This window comes from Branchiostoma floridae, chromosome 9 (assembly GCF_000003815.2).
Source record: "Branchiostoma floridae strain S238N-H82 chromosome 9, Bfl_VNyyK, whole genome shotgun sequence".
Taxonomy (NCBI): Eukaryota; Metazoa; Chordata; class Leptocardii; order Amphioxiformes; family Branchiostomatidae; genus Branchiostoma; species Branchiostoma floridae.
The window spans coordinates 11,817,011-11,841,063 of record NC_049987.1 but is presented as its reverse complement, the minus strand read 5'-3'; the positions used below and the strand labels follow the sequence as shown (position 1 = coordinate 11,841,063).

The following is a 24,053-nucleotide window of genomic DNA, read 5'->3' as shown; positions in this document are numbered from 1 at the left end:
CACCCGAAGTTTGCCGAACACCGACTTCCGAACGCTTTGGTGTTAGGAACAATAATGAATAGGTAGGAAATGCCGTTTCAAAAGCCCTTGTTTTCGGCGAAATGCCGCAATGAAATAAAACACATTGATACTACTTATTATCTAGGTGTTACTTACTAGCCATGTAAGATTCCTTAGGACACAACACCTAATGATAAAGAAAATATGCAGCATTTTGTAAAGTCCGATTTCCGGGGAACAGCGTTACCAGCAGTACCATACCTGGCCGGTAGGGTCGCTGCTGCACAAGACGATTACATCATTGCTAGCCAATCAGACGCGAGACTCAGAAAAGTTCCCGCGAAAGTTTCAGTGAACCAAGTACACCGTGTGTATGATTGTGTGTGATTCTCACAGTCAGGATTCTTTCAGTGGACTGAGTGCACGGTGTATGTTAGTGTTATGACTCTCGGAATTCTTTCAGTGAACAAGACACAGAGTGTGTTAGTGTATGATTCCCGGGAATATTTGAGTGGACCGAGTACACTGTGTGTTTGGTAGTCAGTGTATGATTGATTCTCGTGAATCTCTGTGGAACGAGTACACACTGTTTGAGTTCATAGAGTCATATTTCAGTACGACAAAGTACATGTAATACTGATTTCAACAAATACTCGATGGCCTATTGCCTTTTGTCAAACCAGCCACGCCTATTTCTCACGTAAAAGCCGAGAAGCCCCAGATCCACCATAGAACCATGGTTCTAAGTCACATTTCCTGCTGCCACCCCTATTGGTAACGCTCTTTCCGGATAGTATTTCCTACCCAGTCATCTTTATGTAGTTAGAGAAGTTAGCCCCTTGGCAGTTCGTCGGTTCAAGCAGGGCTTCGCGAACGCGTTCGAGCCAACTGCGGAACTGTTCTACTCCCGTCGACCTTCGCGCGAACTATCCCCGTGATCTAGAACGACGCAGCAAACGGAGCTCGGCGTACACAGTGCGTCTTTCAAGCTCAGCATGCTTGTTTATTATTTGATTCAATGGACTGAGTACACAGTACTGTAGTACTGTATACAGTGTGTGTTAAGTGTATACGTAAAAATAAAGCAACAGCGATTTCGACAAAAACTCGATGGCCTATCGCCCATGATCATACAGTAATGTGTCGTGTTACTCACTTGACTGGGGGTACTGCCCGTAACCCTGGCTGGGCGGCCCCCCCTGCTGGTAGGGGGGCATCTGGTGGCCCCCTCCACCCATCCCAGGATGCATCTGTCCCGCTGGCCTGGGTGACATGGGCGACATCTGGGCTTTCCCCTGCTGGGGGCCATAGGGCGACATCGGAGACCCCATCTGGTGCCCCCCCTGCATTCCTGGAGGGGGCATCTGCTGGTGGTACCCCCCTGCAACACAGATGACAAGTGTTAACGTCAAACGGTACTGAACTGAATGGTAGTAGCCATGATACTTTACAGGTGATTGAAGTAGGGGACAAAGGGGATATTTTATTGCTTTATTTTACAAGGTACAAGGACTTTCCTGTGGACCTCAAGATTAATCTTGATAAGCCTACTGTAAAACTCATGCTCATTAAGTAGTATTTACATAGGCTTGGTAATTCATTTATAGTTAGTGTATCATTATTTCAGCACAGTCTGTGAAGACTACATTACTGAGAGATAGCATCCAGGCACAGATGTTGTAATACTTCAAATTGAAAGTATGATTTGACCCTAACAGTGCTCTTATTTCACATGTCTGACTCTTCGGTCCTGACACACTGCCACAGGTAACCTCAGGGGGACACTCGACCCCATACACCAGCCTTCCTGTCACACCAGAATTTACAACGTGCCATAAAATATGGCCTCTCCACTGCCCAAGATTACTTTCCGATACCGGAATGGACCTGGCAATATTTCACGGCAACTTGGCACCCATGTCTTTATACCTTTCCCCATACTTGCCCTAACCCTGTGGTCCTCACATTGAAGCAGAAATTAATAGCTGTCACAGTGCATCATTGCTTTATTTCACCACGGTAACGTGTCGCCAATTTACAGGGCAGCGCCGTACGAACGGACCATAAATGCCTCCCAGCGTAATAGACAGCCTCAGAAGTGCGCCTAAACACAGGGGTGAAAACAAATGATGTTCCTTCCCGAAATTGGGTCACGTCGGTAATTATGTCCCCGCATGCTACTTTGATATGGTAAAACTGATTCCAGCTGCGTAGTTGCTAAGGTGATAAGTATCCAAAATGGCCGCCCATATTTACAACTGTCAAACTTTAGAAAGGGATTACTAATGCACTTTTTCGGGCTGCTTGTTTTATGGCATCAAAAATCCTGTCTTGCAAGTCATGAATGTTAAATTCAACCTTCACAGCAAATTTGATCCTGACAAATACTTACAAACATTGCTACTAATAGAGGCACAGAGTGTGTCATACGCTAATAATCTTGGAAAGGAAATTTGTATGCAGAATAAACAATCAAACTTGAATCTGTATGAACAGGGCTCGAAATACACTTTTCAGTCAACTTGCACCAGTGCAAGTTAAGCCAAAGGTAACTTGCACCAAAAGAAACTTACTTGCACAACCCAAAATAGTGAACTGTTAACCCTTTATTCTTCTTCTGAAAATTTGCAAATATATGGGGATACATAAAGACCACATGTTTGGATATTTGTTTTCCAAAGCGTATTTTATTTTGGATTTCAAATTGTACAACAAATGTGAATTTAGGCTTAATTTAAGACAATTCAATGTCTACAACTTGATAAGATCAATAGATTTCTTCTGGACTCTTCGAGTGACTTCCATCACTATTCTTAACCATCGCTAGAACAACTCAATACAAACACATATAACTGGAAAATCCAGTTGATCATATCAAAGTCACTAAATTGTATGCAAAATGTATTTACTCATATGCAAATCAAGGTAAGACAACACCATAGGAATTATTAGCATTATAGAGATGGAATTGTCTTCAAATTTTGTTTACCTGGATGTCTAACCAAGTTTAGAAATAACAAATTTAGGCTATTTTTTTTATTCAGTGTTGTTTTCTTTTACCTTTCAATGGCAGACAATATTCTTGGTGTGTGTAAGCTTTTTCTAAAGTCAGGTATTAGTGGATAAAAGTAACTTGCACTGGTGCAAGTTTGGTCCAAACTTACTTGCACCACACCAATTTTACATGCACAAACTTGCATATGCATGTGGTATTTCGAGCCCTGATGAAGTATATATGTTTCAACCCCTGGCTGTAATGGAGAGGTCTGAATAACTGCCTCATGTGGAGAGGGGCTTTGATTCGGCAACCAATTTGCCAGGTCCAGCTTTCATTTGCCAGCATGAAGTCGAGGCGTAAGATTGGAATAACGAATAGCGGGAAAGGTTATTGAGATGCGACACGCGGCCGACCTCTCTTATCACGCCGGCCTTGCATTTATTGACGATATTGGATTTTCTGTCAGTATGTCACGTCCCTTTTCTCCAGCGGCGTCGCCCTCCGTCCCAGCCCGTATACGAGGAACGATTGACCGAGTGTCGTCCCTCCCAACCCCAATAAATGCCGGCCCATCTCATCCAATCTCCATCCGACAGAGCTCGTCCTCGCTGATAATTCTCTATATTTTGGCACCGGCAGAGTCCCCCTCTAGCGGTAATGGGCACTTCTATCTCTGCGCCGGGGAAACGCAATGAAGCCGTCAGCCAACCGAATCTCGTTCTGGGGAAATTCTCCCTGAATGATGCATTACAGAGAACTGGTGATTTCCCCAGGGCCGCCCGGGCTTGCCTAATAAAAGCATATGGAGAGTCAGCAGAGGAAAGGGCAGGCTGGCAGAGTGGCTGCATGCATAATGAAGGCTCCCTTCGATTCAGCTTTAATTAGGGACGGTCTCAAATCAGTGCTGTTTTCCCAAACAATATCGCATTGTACAGTGTCATCATGAGAGCAATGACTTTATGGAATGAAAACGTGAGAGCTAACGCTATCATTATACGTTGGCTGGATGAATCACGAACATAACAAATAAGTATAATCACTCATAACCCAATTAACAACCAATCACATACCTCGTTCCTGAGGCCCCATTGGTGACTGGTTCATTTGGTTATGTGGCATGCTGTCTGATTGGCTGGTAGGAGGTGGCATTTGTGATGTTCCTGAATTATGAAAAAAAAATTCTTGGTTATAAATCCACACATCAACTTTTTCAATGGCTTCATCTTTTATCACAGAAAAATTCCATAAAATGAGCAAATCGTACACAATGTCTCTACTCTAGTGTTAAATATATCAGATACATGTAATCTAGTATAAAGACTTCCACTGTGTTTCCCTTTCTTTCCTTCATTGCAGAGTCAAATAGTGGACATGCCCCGCGAAACAACACAAGGTCAGGGGAAACAAACCAACCTTCATAATAATCAGTGCCGAACACACAAATTTTAACACTGCGGCCTTTCAGAATGCCAGGGGCGAATCATTCCTAAGAACCATAACATATTATATACTGTGCAGCACATCAGTGACCTATAACAAGCACTTAATGGCCCTCCAACGGATTACAAATTGCTTTTATACACTGTTGTGTAAAGATGCCATGAAAATTGCATAACGCATAAGCATGGTGATTTCCTGCCTGCATGAGTCTCACAGGATTTTAAGCAATGTTTTATTACATGTAACATTCAATTTATCACAATGACTTTAATGTCATTGTTATGTGTCACTGCATAATTCTAATCATAAATTCATCTTTCATCTCAACAATTTATGTAATTTACGCTACCCTTTCATTACAAGGGATTCTTCATTCTTACTTCTGACATACCCAAATTTTCAATCGACACAAACATTTATTGTTCTTTGTTTTTTCTCCCTTTAAACCAGACCCCTGATGACTTTTTTACACATTGTTTGAATATTGTTTCAAGTGTTAGTAACAGCATTATCCCAGGGGATCTTGTAAAATTTGCAACTAACATCTGCATTGCGCGGCTGGCGGGAGATAGAAGGGCTGTAACTAAGATAACACAGAAACTGGGCGGAGGTTGGGATGGTAATCATCATTTATCAGTAGCTAGGCCTGACTGGGGCATGCTGAAAGCTACTACATGTTTCTAGAACTCCTTCAAAGGTATTTCATTCCTTCTTAAATTTATTCATTATACTGTAAATCTTGAAAGGATTGCATTTTTATTTTTGTGGTGAGCTTCTCACTGTGAATTCATAACACCGTGAATATGCATTTTCTACGTATTACTACTGGTTACAACCGCAAAACAAGTGGAAGCCTCCTTTCTCCCGTACCATGAAATCAAGTCCCTGTAAAAATAAATCAAGTTGCATGAGATTACAGTCCCTCAGCCAATATAGCATAGTGTTTACTTTTACTTGCCATCATCATGATTTGATTGTTTAAGGAAAGCACTAGGGATCAAAAGAAAAGAATCCTTTCAAAAGTTCGTAGATCCAGCTTTGAAGCTTAATATTTTTTTTTACTTGTTTCCTACAAGACTAAAGAAAAACTACGACTAAAAGAAAATGTAAAAATCATTCACAGCTCACAAACCGTCCAACCAACAGAATGCCCTTGGCAGAGGTAATAACATCACAGCTGACGGCCATGATTTATGAATCTGATTCAAGCACGTTTGCAGCCTCATGATTCAAACATGAAGGTTATACCGTAAAAGCAACAATTTTAGGGCCTGAACTATTATCACTGTGATGCTTTATCATCAGAGATTTGACTTTGATCCACTGTAGTAATACAGAAAATTTCAACAATACAGCTCAAAGATTATGATATATTGACAAAATCCATGGTTACAACTATCACCTACAGCTGTGATGTGACATTTCTACAGTATCAACTCTACATGCAGCACATACGTAATATCACCTTATCTCTTACTGTACTGCGGAAATACACGGGTAATAAAAGTCTAATACTTTCATTCATCTTCTGGTGTTAAACCACCTTGCAACTGGATCTACACTACTTAAATGAGGAATAATCAACATCGTGAGCTTGTCTATGTTGCTTATTATTTTATGCTAGAAGCCTGAAATCTAACAGCCACTTTTTTATTACTTTTATTGTATAAGAAATGAACGTTGTATCAGACTTAACTTTAAAACACTGAGCTTGATCAATGTCATTATACAGCTCATATTTCAATGACTCTAACTGCATGCAGTCACCACAATGATTTCAACAGGGATATTGCTTCCTGGTATAGAGAGAAGTAATTAAGGATGGGAACCATTTTTTCTAGTTAGACCGGTCTAAAAAAATCAGTGGGCCAGATTTTGGACCTATTGTATTAGAAAATGAACACAATATATTGGTAGGCATACACATGTTATGGGACTTTCCGGTCCAAGTAAATGACGAGAGCCAAGTATAGTTTATAGTTACTTTTACCAAGGTTCTTTAGTCAAACGTACAGAGGCAGTTTGCCTGGTGTACATGAAGATAGGATTCATAAAACACCAGGAGTAAAATACTCCACCAAACAGATACCTCTGTAGCAAAAAGCACCATTATTTTGAATACCAGCTATTCACTAGCCTGATTAAATCTCGCTTATAGCAGCCCGCCAAACATCCGCCGGCCAACTATTATATATCCGCGGGGAGGGGCCAGTTACAGCCCTGGACAGCGGAGTTTGTGTTACACAGACTAGCTATTCACAAGTTTTCACAATCGGGTTCAGGTTCAGGTTCAGATCCGTACCTGAACCGTACCTAGACCCAAATTTGCTGTACCCGTACCTAGTAATAATACAATGGAAATGCATATTCACTGTATCCTGATTTCGTTACAGATAGGTCACAGCCAAAAAAATCATAATAAAACTAACAAAAAAAATTTGCAGTATTAATTTTTTTACCTGACTACAATTTACCTCCTACAACAAACAGTAGCCCAGGTTTTGTATTGCACTACACCCACTGAAAAATGCCAGATAATACAATACGGGCTGAAATTTCCAGTAGGCCAAGAATGGATACAGCAAGCTTACAGTTAGCCATGAATGTGAAGATCTTATTCCTGCTCGGATCACAGTTGGGTCCTTTGTTCCAACACACTAACACCTGTAACCTTGTATGACCAAGTGGCCTTTTGTTTGGCTGAGGGCAGGGTCAAGGGCTTCACAAAAGGCTTTTCATGTGTAAATAATGTGCAAACTGGCAGAGACACCACTCCAGTACTCTCACTCACTGAGTCTAGTGAGTACAATTTATTCCAAATACATACTATACAAAATTTTGAGAGAATTATATGAAAACAAGAAATCATCTTGTTTCTATCTCATGACTTGATCATTATTGGAGACAGATTACAACATTTACAAACAAATAACTGGAAAGGAGAGAAGTATTATCTATCAAGAATTTGTTTCTTTTGGGTCACAGCATGGTAACCTAGTGTGAGAAATCTAATTCTTAGCAGCATTCTGTTTAATTGTCAGTTTCTTTGACATTGACCCAAATAAAGCCATCGCCTTGATTGATAGCACAAACACAAGTGTTATGGAAATGAGCCATCTGTTGCAAAACCAAAATAAATACTATCAATCCCTTTATGTCTCCTTTACAACCTAACTTAAATGCTCTTATACTAGAATGGTATTTTGAATGGTCTGATCATTCCAACAGTTTCACCACAATGGCCGTGCCATTCTAAGGATGATATTATACCACCCAGTGGATTCAATGTTACTACACTCAATTGCAATTCTAACCCCTTCATACCACTTGTGACAGGCTTTTTATCATGATCAGAATATTGGGGAACATCAAAATAATGGAGAGAGAAATAAAAGAATACCTCTGGTATCAAAGGGTTACCACACATGGAAGTTTACGGTCTTTAATACCATTTATTAATTTCTAAAAAAAGGGTAGCAACAGCCAATTGCAATGGTATCTAATACTAGTAATAGCAACCTGAATAGTGAAATGGTTAAAAGATATTCTGGATGCAATTCCACAATTTTCTTCGTGGAACAGTAATAGCTGATATGAGTCAAGTCTTTGATTTTGAACACTACTTGACCCAGAGTAGAAGACATTCTCTCTTCTACTAGATATAAACAGTCTTGACACTTCATATGCTGCTTATCCCACAATGCTCTGGCCGTCCCTTTTAAAGCATGGCCCCAGGATTATAAAGCTCCGCCTCTGCAATTAGCACCCCTCTAAGAACCAAGTGTGACCCTTCCAGGAGCACATGTCGCCCCTCTGGGGTGAGAAGGGGTCATGCTTCTAGACTGATAGATCCCAGTCAAACCTGAGGCAACTTCTACAGGTAACAAATGAGATATGGCAGCATAGAAGGATGTGCCAAGTCACACAGTTCAATCTAACACTTCTACCTCACCATACAGCACTAAAATCCTATACTGAAGTGTCTATATGGGTAAGGATAGATTTCTTCTGTTGAAAGTGGCACATGGTAAAGGGAAATTTTAAACTGCTCTGTGAACTATAAAAGCAATGTCATGTTATCAATTGGATCTTGTAAAAAAAATGAACACTGTCAATAAAAAAATTAAAAGCAACCTGGCTTTGTGATAACATTGTTTCCTGTTGCCTTTTTTTACATACGGGCAAGACACGGAAATTGCTTCTTTTCTCACATTTCTCTAACAACTCATGTCCTTTTGATGTTGATAGACATTACAAGTTTTGCTTGGATAGTCCATTCCACAAGTCTCACGTTTCCACCAGCAATAATACAGGATCTACAGCTGAACGAGCTTCAATTAGCTGTTTTTCTTCAACCACTGTAACATGTGTGATTCCTATCGCAGTACGTACTTCACTCTACATGTAAGTTACCACTTGTTTCAGTTGGCCAACATTAAAAGTTATGTATCTGCTAAACCTAAATGACATGTAAGCAGAATCCTTGCACAGTATGCCAGAATTAGTCTGTCTATTCTTTTGCCTTTGTTAGGTGTCTTACCGATAAATTACTAGCATGCACAATGCTTTGTTACAGTCATCTATAACAACCATGGAATGGCACTTTCTGAGGACTGTGCAATACCATGTTTCAATGCAATGACTTTCCCTCCTGCCAAAGCTTTGGCCAAAGTTTGTTTGGTGGAGACACCTATCAATTCTTTACTGAATTGCAGCTTACTTATACTCCTATTGCACTCAGTTCATTTCTTCCCCCAACCTTTTTCAAAGAAAGTATACACAAACATTACTGTTGCATCAATATCAGAATGTACACAGACATAAAGTTTATCATCATTTTATGAGCATGCAAATTTCAGAATAAAGTCAAGCTTTCGTGTGGTCCTAAAACCAAATCAAGCCACAGCAAAAGAAATAAACCTTCATAAACTCTTGAGTACAACATACGGAGGTCATAACCACCGACGTTGGAAGATCAGAGGTTGGTTGCCTTATATTTCAAAGGAACAAGAAAGCCATAGGGATAAATCAACCTTACATATACTATATAACTGTCTATCTTTAGATTGAAGAAGAAACATACCTGGTCCACTTGCAGGTGACATTGGTGACCTGCTCTGTGCACTCAGGTGTCCCGGGGACCCCACCGGTGAGGGGGACGGTCTCAGTCCTGCTACACCAGGGTGGGGGTGGGGGGAGGCCACCGCAGGGTGGGGCGACGCCACTCCAGGGTGTGGGGATGTCACCCCTGGGTGCGGGGAGAGCTGTGCTTCAGGAGGCTGATTGTATTTGTCGTTCTGGTTGTTGAGCTGTGGTGTGGAGTTGTTCTGTGTTCCCTCGTTGCCAGTTGGCAGGTCGTCAATTGCACCAGAAAGGTCCTGGAAGATAAAATGTTATCGTCAGAGTCATGAAAAACCACATCATAAGACTACTGTAAATTGTGAAGCTTTTGCTTTGGTTTTATTTTAAAGGAGGTGGAAAAAAGAGGCATTCGCTGTACAGTCACATTATTTCAGATGAAGACCAAACAATTGCTTTCTGGGTATGCAAAATCAAGGACCTCCAGTTCATATTAGTAAAGTGCCAAGTTATGAAAATGAAATGCTGACAAAGATCTTACAACCACAGTCAGAGACTGTATTTGTTACTGTTTTATACCCATGTACACTGTCTTAGCTGTAACAGACTAAATACAATTCCAGGTGAGACCACCATGTATGATAAGTAGAGTGATTGCAATAAAATAAGTAAATTCATTTCTGCACCAGCATTTTTAGTTATTCCTTTACATGTAGTTTCCCGATGATTTTCATAATCATGACAAAAAGTGTGGTATCAATATCAAATGACGGAAACCAGACATCAGACATGTGAATATTCTCTTGAGTAAAGAATCACAGAGATGCAGCAAAGGTTTAGGAGGACATGTCCCGTCTCCCGCATAAATCAATACTATAAATAACCGATGGTAAAACCCCCAACCTCGAAAGCCAAATCCATAATTGGGGGCGCGACCTCGACATTCTTGACCCATGAGGCACTGGCAGTTTCATCACCCCTGGCAACCACATCAAACATAAACAGGAAGTACACCTGGGTAGAATGGAGAAGCAGCCCATGCAGGAAAAAATCCATACAACGTTCTCCTTTGTTGATTGAACCCTCAACGCTGATGGTTTGTTTGAAATGATGTTGGGACTAGCGATGGCTATGCCTGAAGACTGGCGTAGATGGTAATGTCATTATGTGATGGTTATGCATGTAATGTTGACAGCTGATTTGAGATGTAAGGTTTAAGCTACCACATGTGCGCGTATACAACTCATCCTGGGCAGATATATATTTGACTTATTCTTATAAAGTAAAACTTACTGTCAATGTATCACTACTAGTGGTGGGTACTGGTACAGTGTACCGGTACAAAACCGTTTTTTTTTCTTGTTTGGCCTGAAAAAAATCAGTGGACCAGATATTGGACTGTTTACAAAATAAACAGATTTTACCAGCAGGCATTCACATGTTTTGAGAATTACAGGCCCAAGAAAATAACAAAGCGAAGTAGAGAAGAGTTAATAATAGTCATTTTCACCAAGTTTCTACTTAGTCTCAGTTAACAGAAGCATTCGTGTTGTTTTATCATGATTGGATTTTAAAATGCCAGTAGAAGTCTAGAACTCAACCAAACAGCTTCCTTGGTGGCAAAATGGACCATTGTCCATTCACAAGTTTTAACAGACAATTAGGTCCAGGTTCAGGTCCGTACCTAGTCCACACCTGTACCTGAATTTCCTGTACCGGTACCTAATCACTACCATTTTTTTAATCTCCAAGCAGATCCTATGGTAGCATAAGATAGTATCAAAAGCTGGCAGAGGAGTGAAGCCAGCCTAGGAGTGTGTTTGGCTACATGGCAAATGGATACCTCTTGGCTGACTACACTCCTTGGCCAGTTTGGTACTATTTTATGCCATTGTAGGATCTGCTTGGAGATTACCATTTTTTGGGAAAAGGGCAGGAGGTACTAAAATTGCAAGCTTCTCTTATGATGCCCGAGGCAGCATTATCTGTACAAAGCTGATCATCTTTAAGTGGAAAAATGAATTCATCAGTAAAATCCTAAGTATTACAAGGAGTAAGAGGCTCTTTGGGATGTGCTTAAGAAATCTGACAAGCGTAAACACCCTGGATCCACTGACATTAGCCAGCATGACAACACAATTATCCTGGATCAACACACCAATGTGATCAAAGATAAGGTTTCAGGGAATACATTGTACACTCTTTCATTCAGATGACAAGTGCATGTGTTTTTTTCTCTTCAGCATTCTAAGCCACGTGACAGCCAATATTTTATTTCAGCTTTTTCCAGTAATGTGTTGCTTTCCATGGCATGAATGTAGTGTGATGGACATATTTTTGAATCTTTAAGCTGACAGCAGCCATCGAAAAAAATAAATCTTATAAGTTTAACTTGCAGAGACAAAGATGTTTTTATTTCTTCACTTCAACTTTGCATTTCCAAGACTTGTGTTTTACAACCTATGGACACATCAATGCAGAAAATGTGACAATATTCTAGTCAGATAGAATATTATAATCGGGAACAATGTCAGAGGATCAGTTTCACCAACAAAAGGCACTGACCTTTAACCTTCCATCATAATTATACAATAATATCCATACCAGAAATATCACAATTATAATCTATCCAAGAAATGTTTCAGGTACATAATAGTCATGAGAATATCCTTGTTATTTTAAAACGCTGGGTAGACGTATGCTAACTACAAAACAAAAACTAACAAAAAAAAATCACTTGCATAATAAACTGCTTTCATTTGACAGGTACAATTTTTGGGGGAAAATGAGAGTGAAGTTGTGAACTTCTGGAGGAGGGTAAATTGACAGTGGCACTTTGCCCAAAACAGATTTTAGATAAATTATTTACATACATATATTGGTCGGAACTAATTTTGTGATTCAAAACATACAACACTATGAAATTACAGCAAGTCAGAATGTTACGTTTTCAAATCTGACTGTGCGAAACACATTCTCGTATAATGGAGAACCCTCACTATACCAGAACTGCAAACGCCAAGGGGAACAATGCCAGAGGATCAGTTTCACCAACAAAAGGCACTGACCTTTAACCTTCCACCTGCCAAGTATTCCTGTCATAGTTATACAATAATATCCATACCAGAAATATCACAATTATAATTTATCCAAGAAATGTTTCAGGCACATAATAGTCATGAGAATATCCTTGTTATTCTAACATGCTGGGAAGAAATATGCCGACCACAAAATCAAAACTAACAAACAAGTCCCTTGATGTAACAAAGTGTTTTGATTTCAGTACAATTTTTGGGGAAAAACTATGAGTGAATTTTTGACATTTTAGAAGCAGGTAAATTGACAGCGTTACTTTGTCATGAACAGATTTTAGATTAAGATTTAGATTTAAATCAACAGTACATGGATTGGTTGGAATCAATGTTTGTGATTCAAAAATTACAACACTATGAAATACAGCAAGTCAGAATGTTACGTTTTCAAATCTGACTGTGCGAAACACATTCTCGTATAATGGTAACCCTCACTATACCAGAACTGCAAACGCAGCTTTTATCTGGACCCCATAAAGTTGGCCAGCCAGCCTGGCTACTCCCAGTCATAGCCTCTATATTAAACCTCATTTGCAACGAAACTCAATACACTAGAGCCTACCCGCCTCTGACCCAATACATGAGATCCAATAAAGGATTCCCCTTCCAACAGTTTCTTATACAACACCAAACACCATTGCTTTTGCTTCCCATGAAAATATTCTGTTGTAAGAAGTACATCTAAAATTGCTATTTTTAACATTTTTTGGACTGAACTGAGATATTTGCAAGTGGCGTTTAATCACGACTCCAGTATGCAAAAAAGCAGCGTTATCGATCGCTGCCCTGCATTCTGTGTTGTAAAGGGCATTCACGTCCTCCCTAGAACCAGCGCTCCAATTTGTCACTTTTGCCTCGGAAAATGGGACAACATCCGCAGTAATTAAAACCGAAGATGAGAAGAAGCACAGCTCCATCTCGCTTTCTTTGTCCACCCCGTGGATTGGTCCAATCCACCGGCGTGCGCGGCTCAATGCACAAGACAACCCGTCCAGAGGTCAGCGCATTATTTAACAAACCAATCTCTCCCTGCGCCTGCCAGCGGCACCATTAATTCAAGAGCGGGTCCAGAGGATAATATATTCAAGCACCACTGAGCAGGAGCCGGCAAGCAAGTGCGGCAAAATTAAAAAGAAAACGGATGCATGTCAGGCGTGCCTCAGGTGGCACACAACTGTGTGGCTGGGCACTGTCATGCCAACAATAAAACATGGGAGGAAAGCTTGACAGGGAAAAAGCCCCCTTTTCCAGCCCCCCATACTGACTTCTGTCCTCCAACAGTCCACTACCCATTAGCAAGCAAATCCAACCCAATGAAAAGGGCACAAGAACTGGACCTAATGTGTATGATTTAAGGACAGGTAGTCTTGTCTGACACAACTATATGTGGACAGACAGGTTGGAGAAGTTGGCCTCCCCATAGACAAAAAGCAGGGTTGCTAGTTTCAACAACAATAAAAAAAAAACCTTGCTACCCAAGCTTTCATGAGGAATCCTGCCTTACAAAATTTTCCTACACTTTCCAAAGTCATCCTTTCCTTTGTTTAATTGAGAAACTACATATTTTCTTTCCTCAAAGATAGGAATCTGGTTGAAAGAACGCCAAGCAACTCCATGTGAACACAGTATACACAAGGGGCCCCAATTTGCATACTGCCTGCCCTCATTTACTGGGCTGACACAATGCATTTGGGTTCTCTTCCCCACATCTGCTGGGAGGGGCGACCCTTCCCTGGGCCTGCAAACCACTGGTTCAGCTGGCTCCCCCTTGAGTTATTCAACACTGACACGGAATCCTCCTCGTGTTTACATCTTTTTCCCATGAAATTTGTCATTTTGGGCTACCAGGGATCAACAACAACTACTGGAAGTGCCCTGTTATCATGCACACCATTGTTCCCTGCCATTAGGCTGAAAGCATAATGGTTTATTTATAAGTCTCCTCATTTGCATGAAAAGTAGTCCCGGGCATGGCCTTTGTAGAACAGAAGGGCAAACGACTGCCTATCAATTCCACTCTGCCTGCCCACAATTTTCACTTGGAGATGAAAATCGGTGATGAAATAACAACAAAGAGGACCAAGTTTAAGATCCTTGGCATTTCCCGGACACGATGACAATGATTTGGGGGAGAATTGCCCACTCTTGGAGGAGTTAGAATTTTCGGCAAATAACGTGTCCTTCACTGGCAGACATGTATGCATGCTATCAGCACTGGCAGACTGGGGGAGGGCCATTGACTCACTTATGGGGGGTGCACAGGCCTATGTGGAACCAACTAAACTTTAGGCCAGTGGTATACAGAGACATCTATCACTGCTACCATCGAAACTAAGGGGATTTGGGTTCAATCTGTGAGGCAAACAGGATGAGATGTGCTGAAAAATTCAATCATGTGACCAGTGCCTCATGTGTGCTTACATGTGACATGGGCCCCATGACTAAGGAACTGCACTACTGAAGCAGAAAATAACAGAAAAATTCAATTTCTTTCCAAAAATTACACTCTATTCTGCTACATATCTAACAAAGTGAACCTGAACATCATTTCCCAATGATATTCTAATGTCAGTTGTTCCAATTAGTAACAAATTATAAATCTACCTGGCATAAAAAAAAACATCCCCTTTGTAACAGATGTTACATAAATCAGATAAAACAACAGGACAAAATCTGTCGAAATTGGGTTGTGCAGTTATCTACGCGTGTGGACTACTTTCACTGGCCTACTCTGTGAACGTGACAGCTGGGGTGCGTGGAATTATCCGCCATGTGAATCAGGTGGATGGAGGATTCAATAGGCAGCCCCAGGACATTTCACTTCCCTCTGCACCATGTGTGTGTGCTGCTGTATCCCCGGGGAGCCGATCACCACAAACAAAGAACATATCCTTCCACACCAAAACTTGCTGTTATCTGAGAGTCTACTTCCAATTTGTTGGCTGGATTGTTACAATGGAAAGTAGACAGAGATAGATTTCTTTGCTACAATGTGAGGGAACCAGATTTTGAACAGAATATAACAAAGGTGTCAAAATATATGAAGAAAATACCATCAATATCACGAAATAAAATTTTTCACAAAGACAATGAAATTTCTTGGTGGAAAATGCCAGATTATACTTCTGAATATTCAGAGGAATTTTCTCTTCTTTACAGAATAGATCATTTGGGGACAAAAATTCTGATTATACATCAATTCAGGGTAGTCAGGAAATAGTCAAGTGTTTGCAATATTGACTGTCAGACGTAACAGCAAAATGGAGAAGACATAACTGGAAAGACTACTATCATTTGGTGACAAATATTCTGATTATGCATCAATTCAGAGTAGCCAGAAAATAGTCAAGTGTTTGTTAATTCTCTCACTTGACATGAAACTGGATATGAGCTTCACTGTCATTATGTCTAAAATGCGAAAATGGATGCTTATTGTGCCTTTTCAACACAGAAAAACTTCCAGTTTGTGGGGATTCACACAAACATTCACTTTTCAAAGGGTGGCTGGAAGGTGTATTTAATTGCTTTACCTGGTTTAACGGCTATGTATCTTAACAAAACAGAAGAAATCCAAAACATAAATACACACGTGAATAAGCATGTAGTACAAAATATGAAGCAAATCATGCAGTTTCCTAAACAAAGGATGAAAAATGACGTGACTGGAAGAGTGAAAGAAGATAGAGGTGGTAAAACAGAAGGTATGAAAATAAATGAAATGGACGAACCGGTAGACTGGGAGGGCGAGCGAGCTGGCTAGCGAGGACACCCTCGTCAGGCGCGGGAACAGGTTTGGGGACAACGGTCGGAGGAGACCGCACTCCGGGAAAACCCTGGTGGTAACCAAACGCACCAAACGTAAAGAAACAGTTCAGATTCGATGGCAACAAAACGTAACAAACAGAGAAATGATGGTTATGGTGAGAACCAAACAATGAAACAACTGTTTCCATGGCAATAAAATGACTGTTCAGCTGATGATTTTAGTTTTTATGATTATGAAAACACTTGTTTCATTTGTTTAGGTGACAACAAAACATAACAGAAATGATAGTTATGGTTTCTGGTGAAAACAAAACCATGAAACAACTGTTTCCATGGCAATAAAACGACTGTTAGGCTGATCATTTTAGTTTTTATGATTATGAAAACAATTGTTTCATTTGTTTAGGTGTTAGACTATAACAAATGTATGAATAGTTAAGGTACTGTCTCACACCTAAAAATCAAATGATGCAAATGTTTTCACTGCGATGTCAACAAATCACAAGAAAACTGACAGCCAAACAGGAGAATGTTTGTCCCAATAACCAGATATTTTCAAAAAATGGTTCTCACGCTTGGTTGTGACAACAGCTAAACATAGAAAAATTGTTAGAATAGTTATATTCAAATGGCGGTTAACTGTTTATAAAACACAGATGACAGCACGGAAGATAAACCTAATAAATACATTTCTGTTATGCATTCTCCAAGCATAGGATCAGGAAGGTAATTATTGAAATGATGGAAATATCCTCTCCAAGTATCCCATTATATATATATATCAAAGGAATTCTTGAATGTTATTCCTTAGAGCAAGGTTTGTTCATCATGCATATAAAAATATTATATTACAGAAGTAGACTAAATACGGCCCTTTTTGATAATCTTCAAAGGTGCCGTTCTTATAATAACTTCTCAATGATAGTGAGCTTATGATGCTGCTGTTAGGTATGAGTGCATGAGGAAACAGCCGTGCATGACGCCCACACAGGCCGTACTTTAGTACAGTATCACACAGAAAGCAGGGCAACACTTTGGGCATTTATACCTTGTTTTGCATCAGAGCTGACAAATCCCCCTTATCACCAAGAAGCTGAAATATCAGAGATTGAGTTTATCATCAATGCATGTAGGAAGTCTACTAAACATTCACCACATAAAACTGTTATATGCAACTGACTAACTTCCTTAATTTCCTGCAGTCAAAAAGAGGAACACAGGGACAGACCACAAAACATGTGGAGGGGGGTAATTATTTGCGAGAAATCGAATGGGCAGTAGCACAGGTAACAGTCAAACAGAAAAAAGAAATAATTCTTGTATAGAAGCCATTGTGACTGCATATGTTCCTTCTCTTAGTACCACATTAAGTTTTTTGTTTACACAAACCCCCCCTTCCCTAAAACTTGCTTAGTTAAAACCAGGATCATGCTAGGAAGTGTAATGGCTGTTTCTACCTCTCCCGTTCTTGCAACTCTACTTGACAAAAATAGAGCAGAATGTAGATGACAGCGCAGGGCAGGACTGAACAGTACCCGAGATACACGACTCGCCACGGAACATGTACAACTGACATTGTGCAACGATCATGACATTTAGATGCCAGACATGGCTGACTTTTGATTGACCTTTCCATGTATGTTTCACATCATAGTAGCTGATACAGGCACTTATCGTAACAGGATTTCAGCTATAATCTGTAACAATCGGCAACAATCGTAAATGTCACTAAACTTGATCAAACCTGTGAATGGAAAAATAAAATTCTCATGTTTCAATGCATTACCACAGCATGTACATGTATATACTTTTATAGATGACTTTCGTGCTCGGGTTATTGAATTACAAGTTTAAATGTCTTTTCTGACTCAAATAGATGTTTATTACCTAGTTAAAGTGCTCATAATCAATAAAACAGAATATACCTGCTCATTTACTTTTGCTGTGGTTTTATTTCTCAGTAGCAGGGATTTTGAAATGTTTCAAATTGGTACTATTCTGCAGTTAAGTAGTCATACAAAAGAGACACATTTGAAACTTCCTGGTGAGAATGGTGTTATGAATTCGTGGTGGTGAGCTCAATCCAAAAACCGGAAACATAAAACCACTACGTTGAGATGTTTTTAGTACGCCATAACTGTAGAATACGTCTGTGCACATTTCATATTACATGGTTTCTGTTAACTTTAAGTCCAAACCATGGTGGACCAGGTACTTCAGAGCCAGAATGAAAATCTCAACACACTTCAATTACGAAACAGGGACACTTACTGGTGATTGAAGAGGATAGTACTAGCCTTGTGGAGCTTTCATTGCTGGAAAGCAGCATCACTTATATTCTTTGATATTCTATCCATTTATCTATGTAGTACCTGCCACTATCCTGTATAAAGTGCACTTGACAGTAATACTACAGAAGGATTCACATGCAGACATGTGTACAGTAGCATCAGCCATGTGCACTTTTTGCAGCATTACTGTTAACGACACTTACAACAGGATTGTAGTGGGTACTACATAGATAAATGGGTACGATTGGGACATGTTTGGTTGGGTATACTGCCTGGCTGTGCAATACATCAATGTCACTAGACAGGTGATCTGGTCATACATGGATAGGTTAACCAAAAGAAAGCCACTTTTGTTTCAGCATGCAGATTTACAGTGAAATGGCAAGTATACTGTAAAAGGGGTAACGTTCAAAGTGGCTTTATGTTCACGATTTGGGCAGTGATGTATTCACTGTGAACATTTATCTGTCTTCTTCTCGCTTACTGCCTTATTTAAACCATGAACTTAGAACCACTGCTAACAATCCATTTACTCCCTGCTACAAAATTACATCCAAGCAAATGTTTCCCCTTTTACAGTATTTGCATTATCTCCAAGCATATCCTACGGCACCATAAGATAGTATCAAAAGCTGCTAGAGGAGTGAAGCTGGCCTAGGAGTGTCTATGGCTACCGGCTACCCTGTGGCTGATGACTCCCTTTGGCTAGCTGTACTCCTTGGCCAGTTTTGATACTATCTTATGTCACTGGTAAATCTGCCTGGAGATTAGTATTTCCAGAGGACTCCATGTATCTCAGGGTACTGTATGTGCACAAGCTCGCCAGGCAAGCAAACAAGGTCAAGGGTTACCTTGTTTTTGAGAAGGGTGGCGATGTCACTCTTTTCAGTCAGAAGCTGCAGCATCAGAGATTGAGGGAATAAATGAAACATTGAAAGAAAGGAAACAAAGAGACTATCACAATAATTGTCACAACCGTTTCCCCATGTCACATCTTCTAGGTTGCGTTTGGATACTGTCAGCCTCTAGCTCTACAGTGTGTACTGAAAAAGTAGCCAAATATGACTACATGATAGTACATGGCCAAAAATGGCATGAACGCAGTCAATCCTACAAAAACCACCCCATGACTACAGAACTTGTTGCTTTTGCTCGAGGCATTTCACAGGTGACCCACATACCAGGTGGTTGCTGATAAACAGTCTGTTGACAAGAGAAGCTGTATTTAAGAGTGGAAGAAAAACATTATTTGGGCCCACCCTTACCGTCTATTTCTTCACGACAGAAATTAAAACAAAATTTCTAAGGTTAGAGACTTTGGTCCGTTCACAATCCTGGAAAAAATAAGGTTAGTCAGTAGGGATTCTCTTCTTGTTTTTGATTCTTCATAATTTCACCCAAACAAATATAGTTTAGCAATGTAAAACTGAGAAGCTATCAACACATACTTAAGTAAGTAAGTACAGATATGCCATGCCATGCACATGCACAAACATATTGCTAAACTGAACAAAAAGGTACTCACAGTCTTACATCAATTATGACTGCTCAAATGTCAGATAGAAATTTGTTCCAACCTTACTGATCCCACCATCTAAAATGATTTACCAAGCGGCAAGTCCAATCATCTTAGGTGGTAGAATGGGCCACGCCTCAAATGGAGACTATATTTCCATAGAAATCAGATTTCCTCCTTTGACAAATTTCTCCCCTAGTGCTTCTTATGCTCCTGTGAGCAGTAATGCCAGCTCAGGATGGGAATCCCCTAACATATGCAGGTCTACTCCAACTGTGACAACTACTAATGTGAGTAATCAACCACAACTGATTAGAGTTGTCCTAACAAAATTACTGCTCCAAGGGATGTATTTCAGCATTAATTCTAGGAAAGACTTCTTTAACATCCCATTCTTTGCCCTGGTGGAGGACCATATATCTTATTAAATACAAATCATGCACAAAATACGTACTACTGATTTTGCAAATTTGATTTCTTAGGGATGAAAAAATGCTTCTATGTTATATACGATGCTTGCAACAGCAAGAAATCATGCCCTGACATTTCAGATACACTTAAGTTCAGGATACTTCTTTTGTCTAATTAACTAAAATTTTTTCTGAATCTCTTGCAGCATCACATATCAGTATACATAAATATCTTATTCAGTACTAGAAGTAGTAACGAGTACAACCTTGATGCCCCTATCTATTACCAATTTTACCCATTTACAGGATTCTGGCCAAATTTGTGGCAGGCCAGTATACCAATGGAAAATTATAACAATTGCCAATTGTACTTAATTTACTAATTACAATGCTGCCATACTCAATTAACTCAGTGCTATTGTAAAAGTGTTGAAAATTTGTCAAACCATTCCACAGGGAAATAGCAAAATAAGAATTCCAAGATACTTCTTAGTATTCTGTGCTTGAATTTTTTTTACCACTGTAGATACTATCTTGGCACCTGGTGACAAACATGACTACATTGTAACGGGAAAGAAGACTAAAAACCAGTCAGAAAATTCAAATTGTCTATGGAAACTTTAGCTGTTACATCCTTAAGTAACGTTTAAAACAAATGTCATCATGTACACACCTGCTGCATCTGTGACGGCATCTGCTGGCCCTGGGGGTACCCCCCCTGCTGCTGGTATCCCATCTGCCCTTGTTGCTGGGGGTAGTAGGGGGGTTGCTGCTGCTGGTTGTACCCTCCCATCCCCTGCTGTCCCGACTGGTTGTACTGGGGTGGCATCTATTGAAAAAAAAAATCAAGTTTTAATACCCAATACGGTACAAGACAAGGCATATAAAAGACACAGATACTGAATATATGAGAGTTGCAGGAAAAAAATATGACAGATAAGTCCATCAGTTATCCAAATCATATGTGGTACAGTATTTTGTTATGCAAAAGTACTGAATTAAATTTACGTAAAATGCCCGTTCTATATCTCTAAGGCCCCTTTCCACTAGATGGCGATCGCGCTTCGCTCTCACTGCGACCTAAATAGGATATGTGTAACCTTCGCTTTCACGTTAGGTGTATCATACAAAACGTAAAAGTGTGACTGAGAAGACAAAAAAACACGAAAAGTGTACAAAGATTTGTTTCTTTTCTATAGAATTCGTTGATCAATATGTCAAATTTTAGGTTGCGGCGAGAGCGCCGTCCTAGTGGAAAGGGGGTATAAACTTATCCATTCATGACGTAAAACCGGGATCCCATGTTCGAGGTGATCACATAAATCAGCCTCATTATTAAAAAAATTGGGTACCTACTGGCTGCAAATACACTCGATATTTATTTATGACAGGGAAGCACAGGTAGCATTGTTACCAAGATGGTGTGCAGTAGCTCTAGGTCTTAGAGACATATTTCTGAGAAAACTGAACGTAGGCATGACTTATTAATCTTGTCCCTTTCCATGCGTACCTGCTGCCTGCCGTACTGAGGCGGCTGCCCCTGCATGCTGGCCATCCTCCCCTGAGGAGGCCCCGGGTAGCGGGGAGGGGAGCCCTGGCCGTACGGCTGTCCCCCATACCCCTGCTGCTGGGAGTAGGGGTTGGCGTTAGCATAGGGGGCGCCGTAAGGCTGCGGCCGCTTCTGGCCCATCTGCGGATTCATCTCATGCATCGGGCCCTGCGTGAAAACAAACAAAACACAAGCGGTGAGTGCACGGACTGGCCGAGGAGAGGGCTCGTGCAATACTGGGCGGGTGCAGTTTCATGCGTCCTTTGTCCAGTCCATTCAGACGTCAACTACATGCTATAGCACTGGGTAGCAGAGCTCAAGCTCTCATTTTAATAATCAAAGTAAAACAGCAACTCCAACAGTTATCATTTCTTGGCATGGGCACGAGCCATGCTGAGCAAATACGTCAACATGCGTCAGCTATTAATTTGCTCTATTCCTGTGTAACATCATGAGTGGAAATAGACATCAACCCAATGCATATTTGATGACACATTTCTATCAGAAATTTAAGTGCATTTATTTCTCCTAGTTGCCATGTGTGAAATGCATGAATACGGAATATCTAAAAATCACAGAATATCTTTAAATCCATATAAGACAGCAAATCCCTGCGTATGGCAAAATAATGTTTAGGTACATGTTCTATTTCAGCTGGACATTATAAGCCATGGGATATGCTTTGTAGGCAGCAAGCCATGTCATCACCTATAGGTGCTAGAGTAATGCCCAAGACATCCCAAGCATGGCAAATAACTCCAAGAGTTCTGGTTACGCATGAGACAAAGTCTTGTCATGTTCCACGGTCCTCACGAGCATCATAAGCACGTGGCAGGTGAAACAAGCCTCCCATTCAAGCTCTCCACAGCCTTAAATTATTCACCGCCAAATGTTTTTATGAAGAGGGGAGTTCCCCTTGACATTATCCGCAGAATTGCTAAACGAGGCATTTCATTTCTGCCGGGGGATTCCCCCTCAAGCCCGCTGACAACAATTACATCAAAGGGAGTCGATGGTTATTACGGAGGTGATCCACTTTTCAGTGGGGTCAAGTCAGTTCAGGTTGGGAGGCCACAGCACTCTTCTCCTGTAATTGAGCCTGGAGCATTTTGGTGGCCGTCAAGACCCGTTATCAATAGAGACTGATCGGGGCAATAATGGGCTAATTTGTTGGCAGGGTTATTCTTTCTGTGCAGAGATTCCCCCAAGGCTCTTCATCCCCACGTGCTATGATGGGATTAAAATACACGTGGGCTCACGAATTAATGAGCGATGCCTACGGCAAAGAGATCCTGACTCTAGTCCAGCCAAGACCTGGGTGGATGAGTGAATGGGAGAGAACACGACCGGTAAAAAACGGACCCGATAAAAATGAGTGGACGCAATTTTTGACCAAGTCTACACCTGATTCTCTGGACCTGAACCTGAATTTTTTTGTACTGGTACCCATCTCTAATTTTGCTTGAATTTGACAGATAAATCTGGGTATTCCTTCCAAGAACTGCAGAACATCTACAAATATAAAAGTCTAGACATCTTACTTGTAACGAAAAACCTCTTAGTGACTGCTGTAGGCATTCACAGGAACTAAGGAAGTACACGTAAATGCTCACAGATCAGTCCAAAACCCATCAATGCGATCTCAAAAGCTATTCATGTACCCTATATCCAAAATGCTTTAACCAGATACAGCCTGTCTTGAACCAACCATCCTTTAATTGATCACTTCTGCAAAGCTTTTCTGTGTACATCATCTTCCACAGGAAGATTTGTCTCAACTATTCAGCCACCCTCAGGCTGTTGAGTAACTACTTCACTCCACAACTTTTCAGAACTTCTTGCAGGGCCTATCCTCTCTAGAGATCTAGGAACACAAGCAACCAGTGGCCCTGAAATGTTGGCACATCCCTCAC

At 40.6% G+C, this 24,053-nt stretch overlaps 1 protein-coding gene across 9 annotated transcripts in view; it reads right to left on the bottom strand.

The window, feature by feature from the left end:
- Window positions 1-24,053, bottom strand: part of LOC118422709 (AT-rich interactive domain-containing protein 1B-like) — a 53,475-nt gene that overhangs the window by 17,979 nt on the left and 11,443 nt on the right. For 2 of the 9 annotated variants that reach the window (XM_035830420.1, XM_035830428.1), the window contains exons 2-9: window positions 22,102-22,308; window positions 21,265-21,420; window positions 19,517-19,561; window positions 17,423-17,467; window positions 16,338-16,442; window positions 9,522-9,816; window positions 4,069-4,158; window positions 1,157-1,381 (exon numbers count right to left, since the gene is read on the bottom strand). In XM_035830420.1, the coding sequence (XP_035686313.1) occupies window positions 1,157-1,381; window positions 4,069-4,158; window positions 9,522-9,816; window positions 16,338-16,442; window positions 17,423-17,467; window positions 19,517-19,561; window positions 21,265-21,420; window positions 22,102-22,308 (1,168 nt within the window). Of the gene's footprint in view, window positions 1-1,156; window positions 1,382-4,068; window positions 4,159-9,521; window positions 9,817-16,337; window positions 16,443-17,422; window positions 17,468-17,854; window positions 17,966-19,516; window positions 19,562-21,264; window positions 21,421-22,101; window positions 22,309-24,053 lie in introns of those variants that run through there. The other 7 variants (XM_035830427.1, XM_035830421.1, XM_035830422.1 and 4 more) reach the window with 7 other exon arrangements.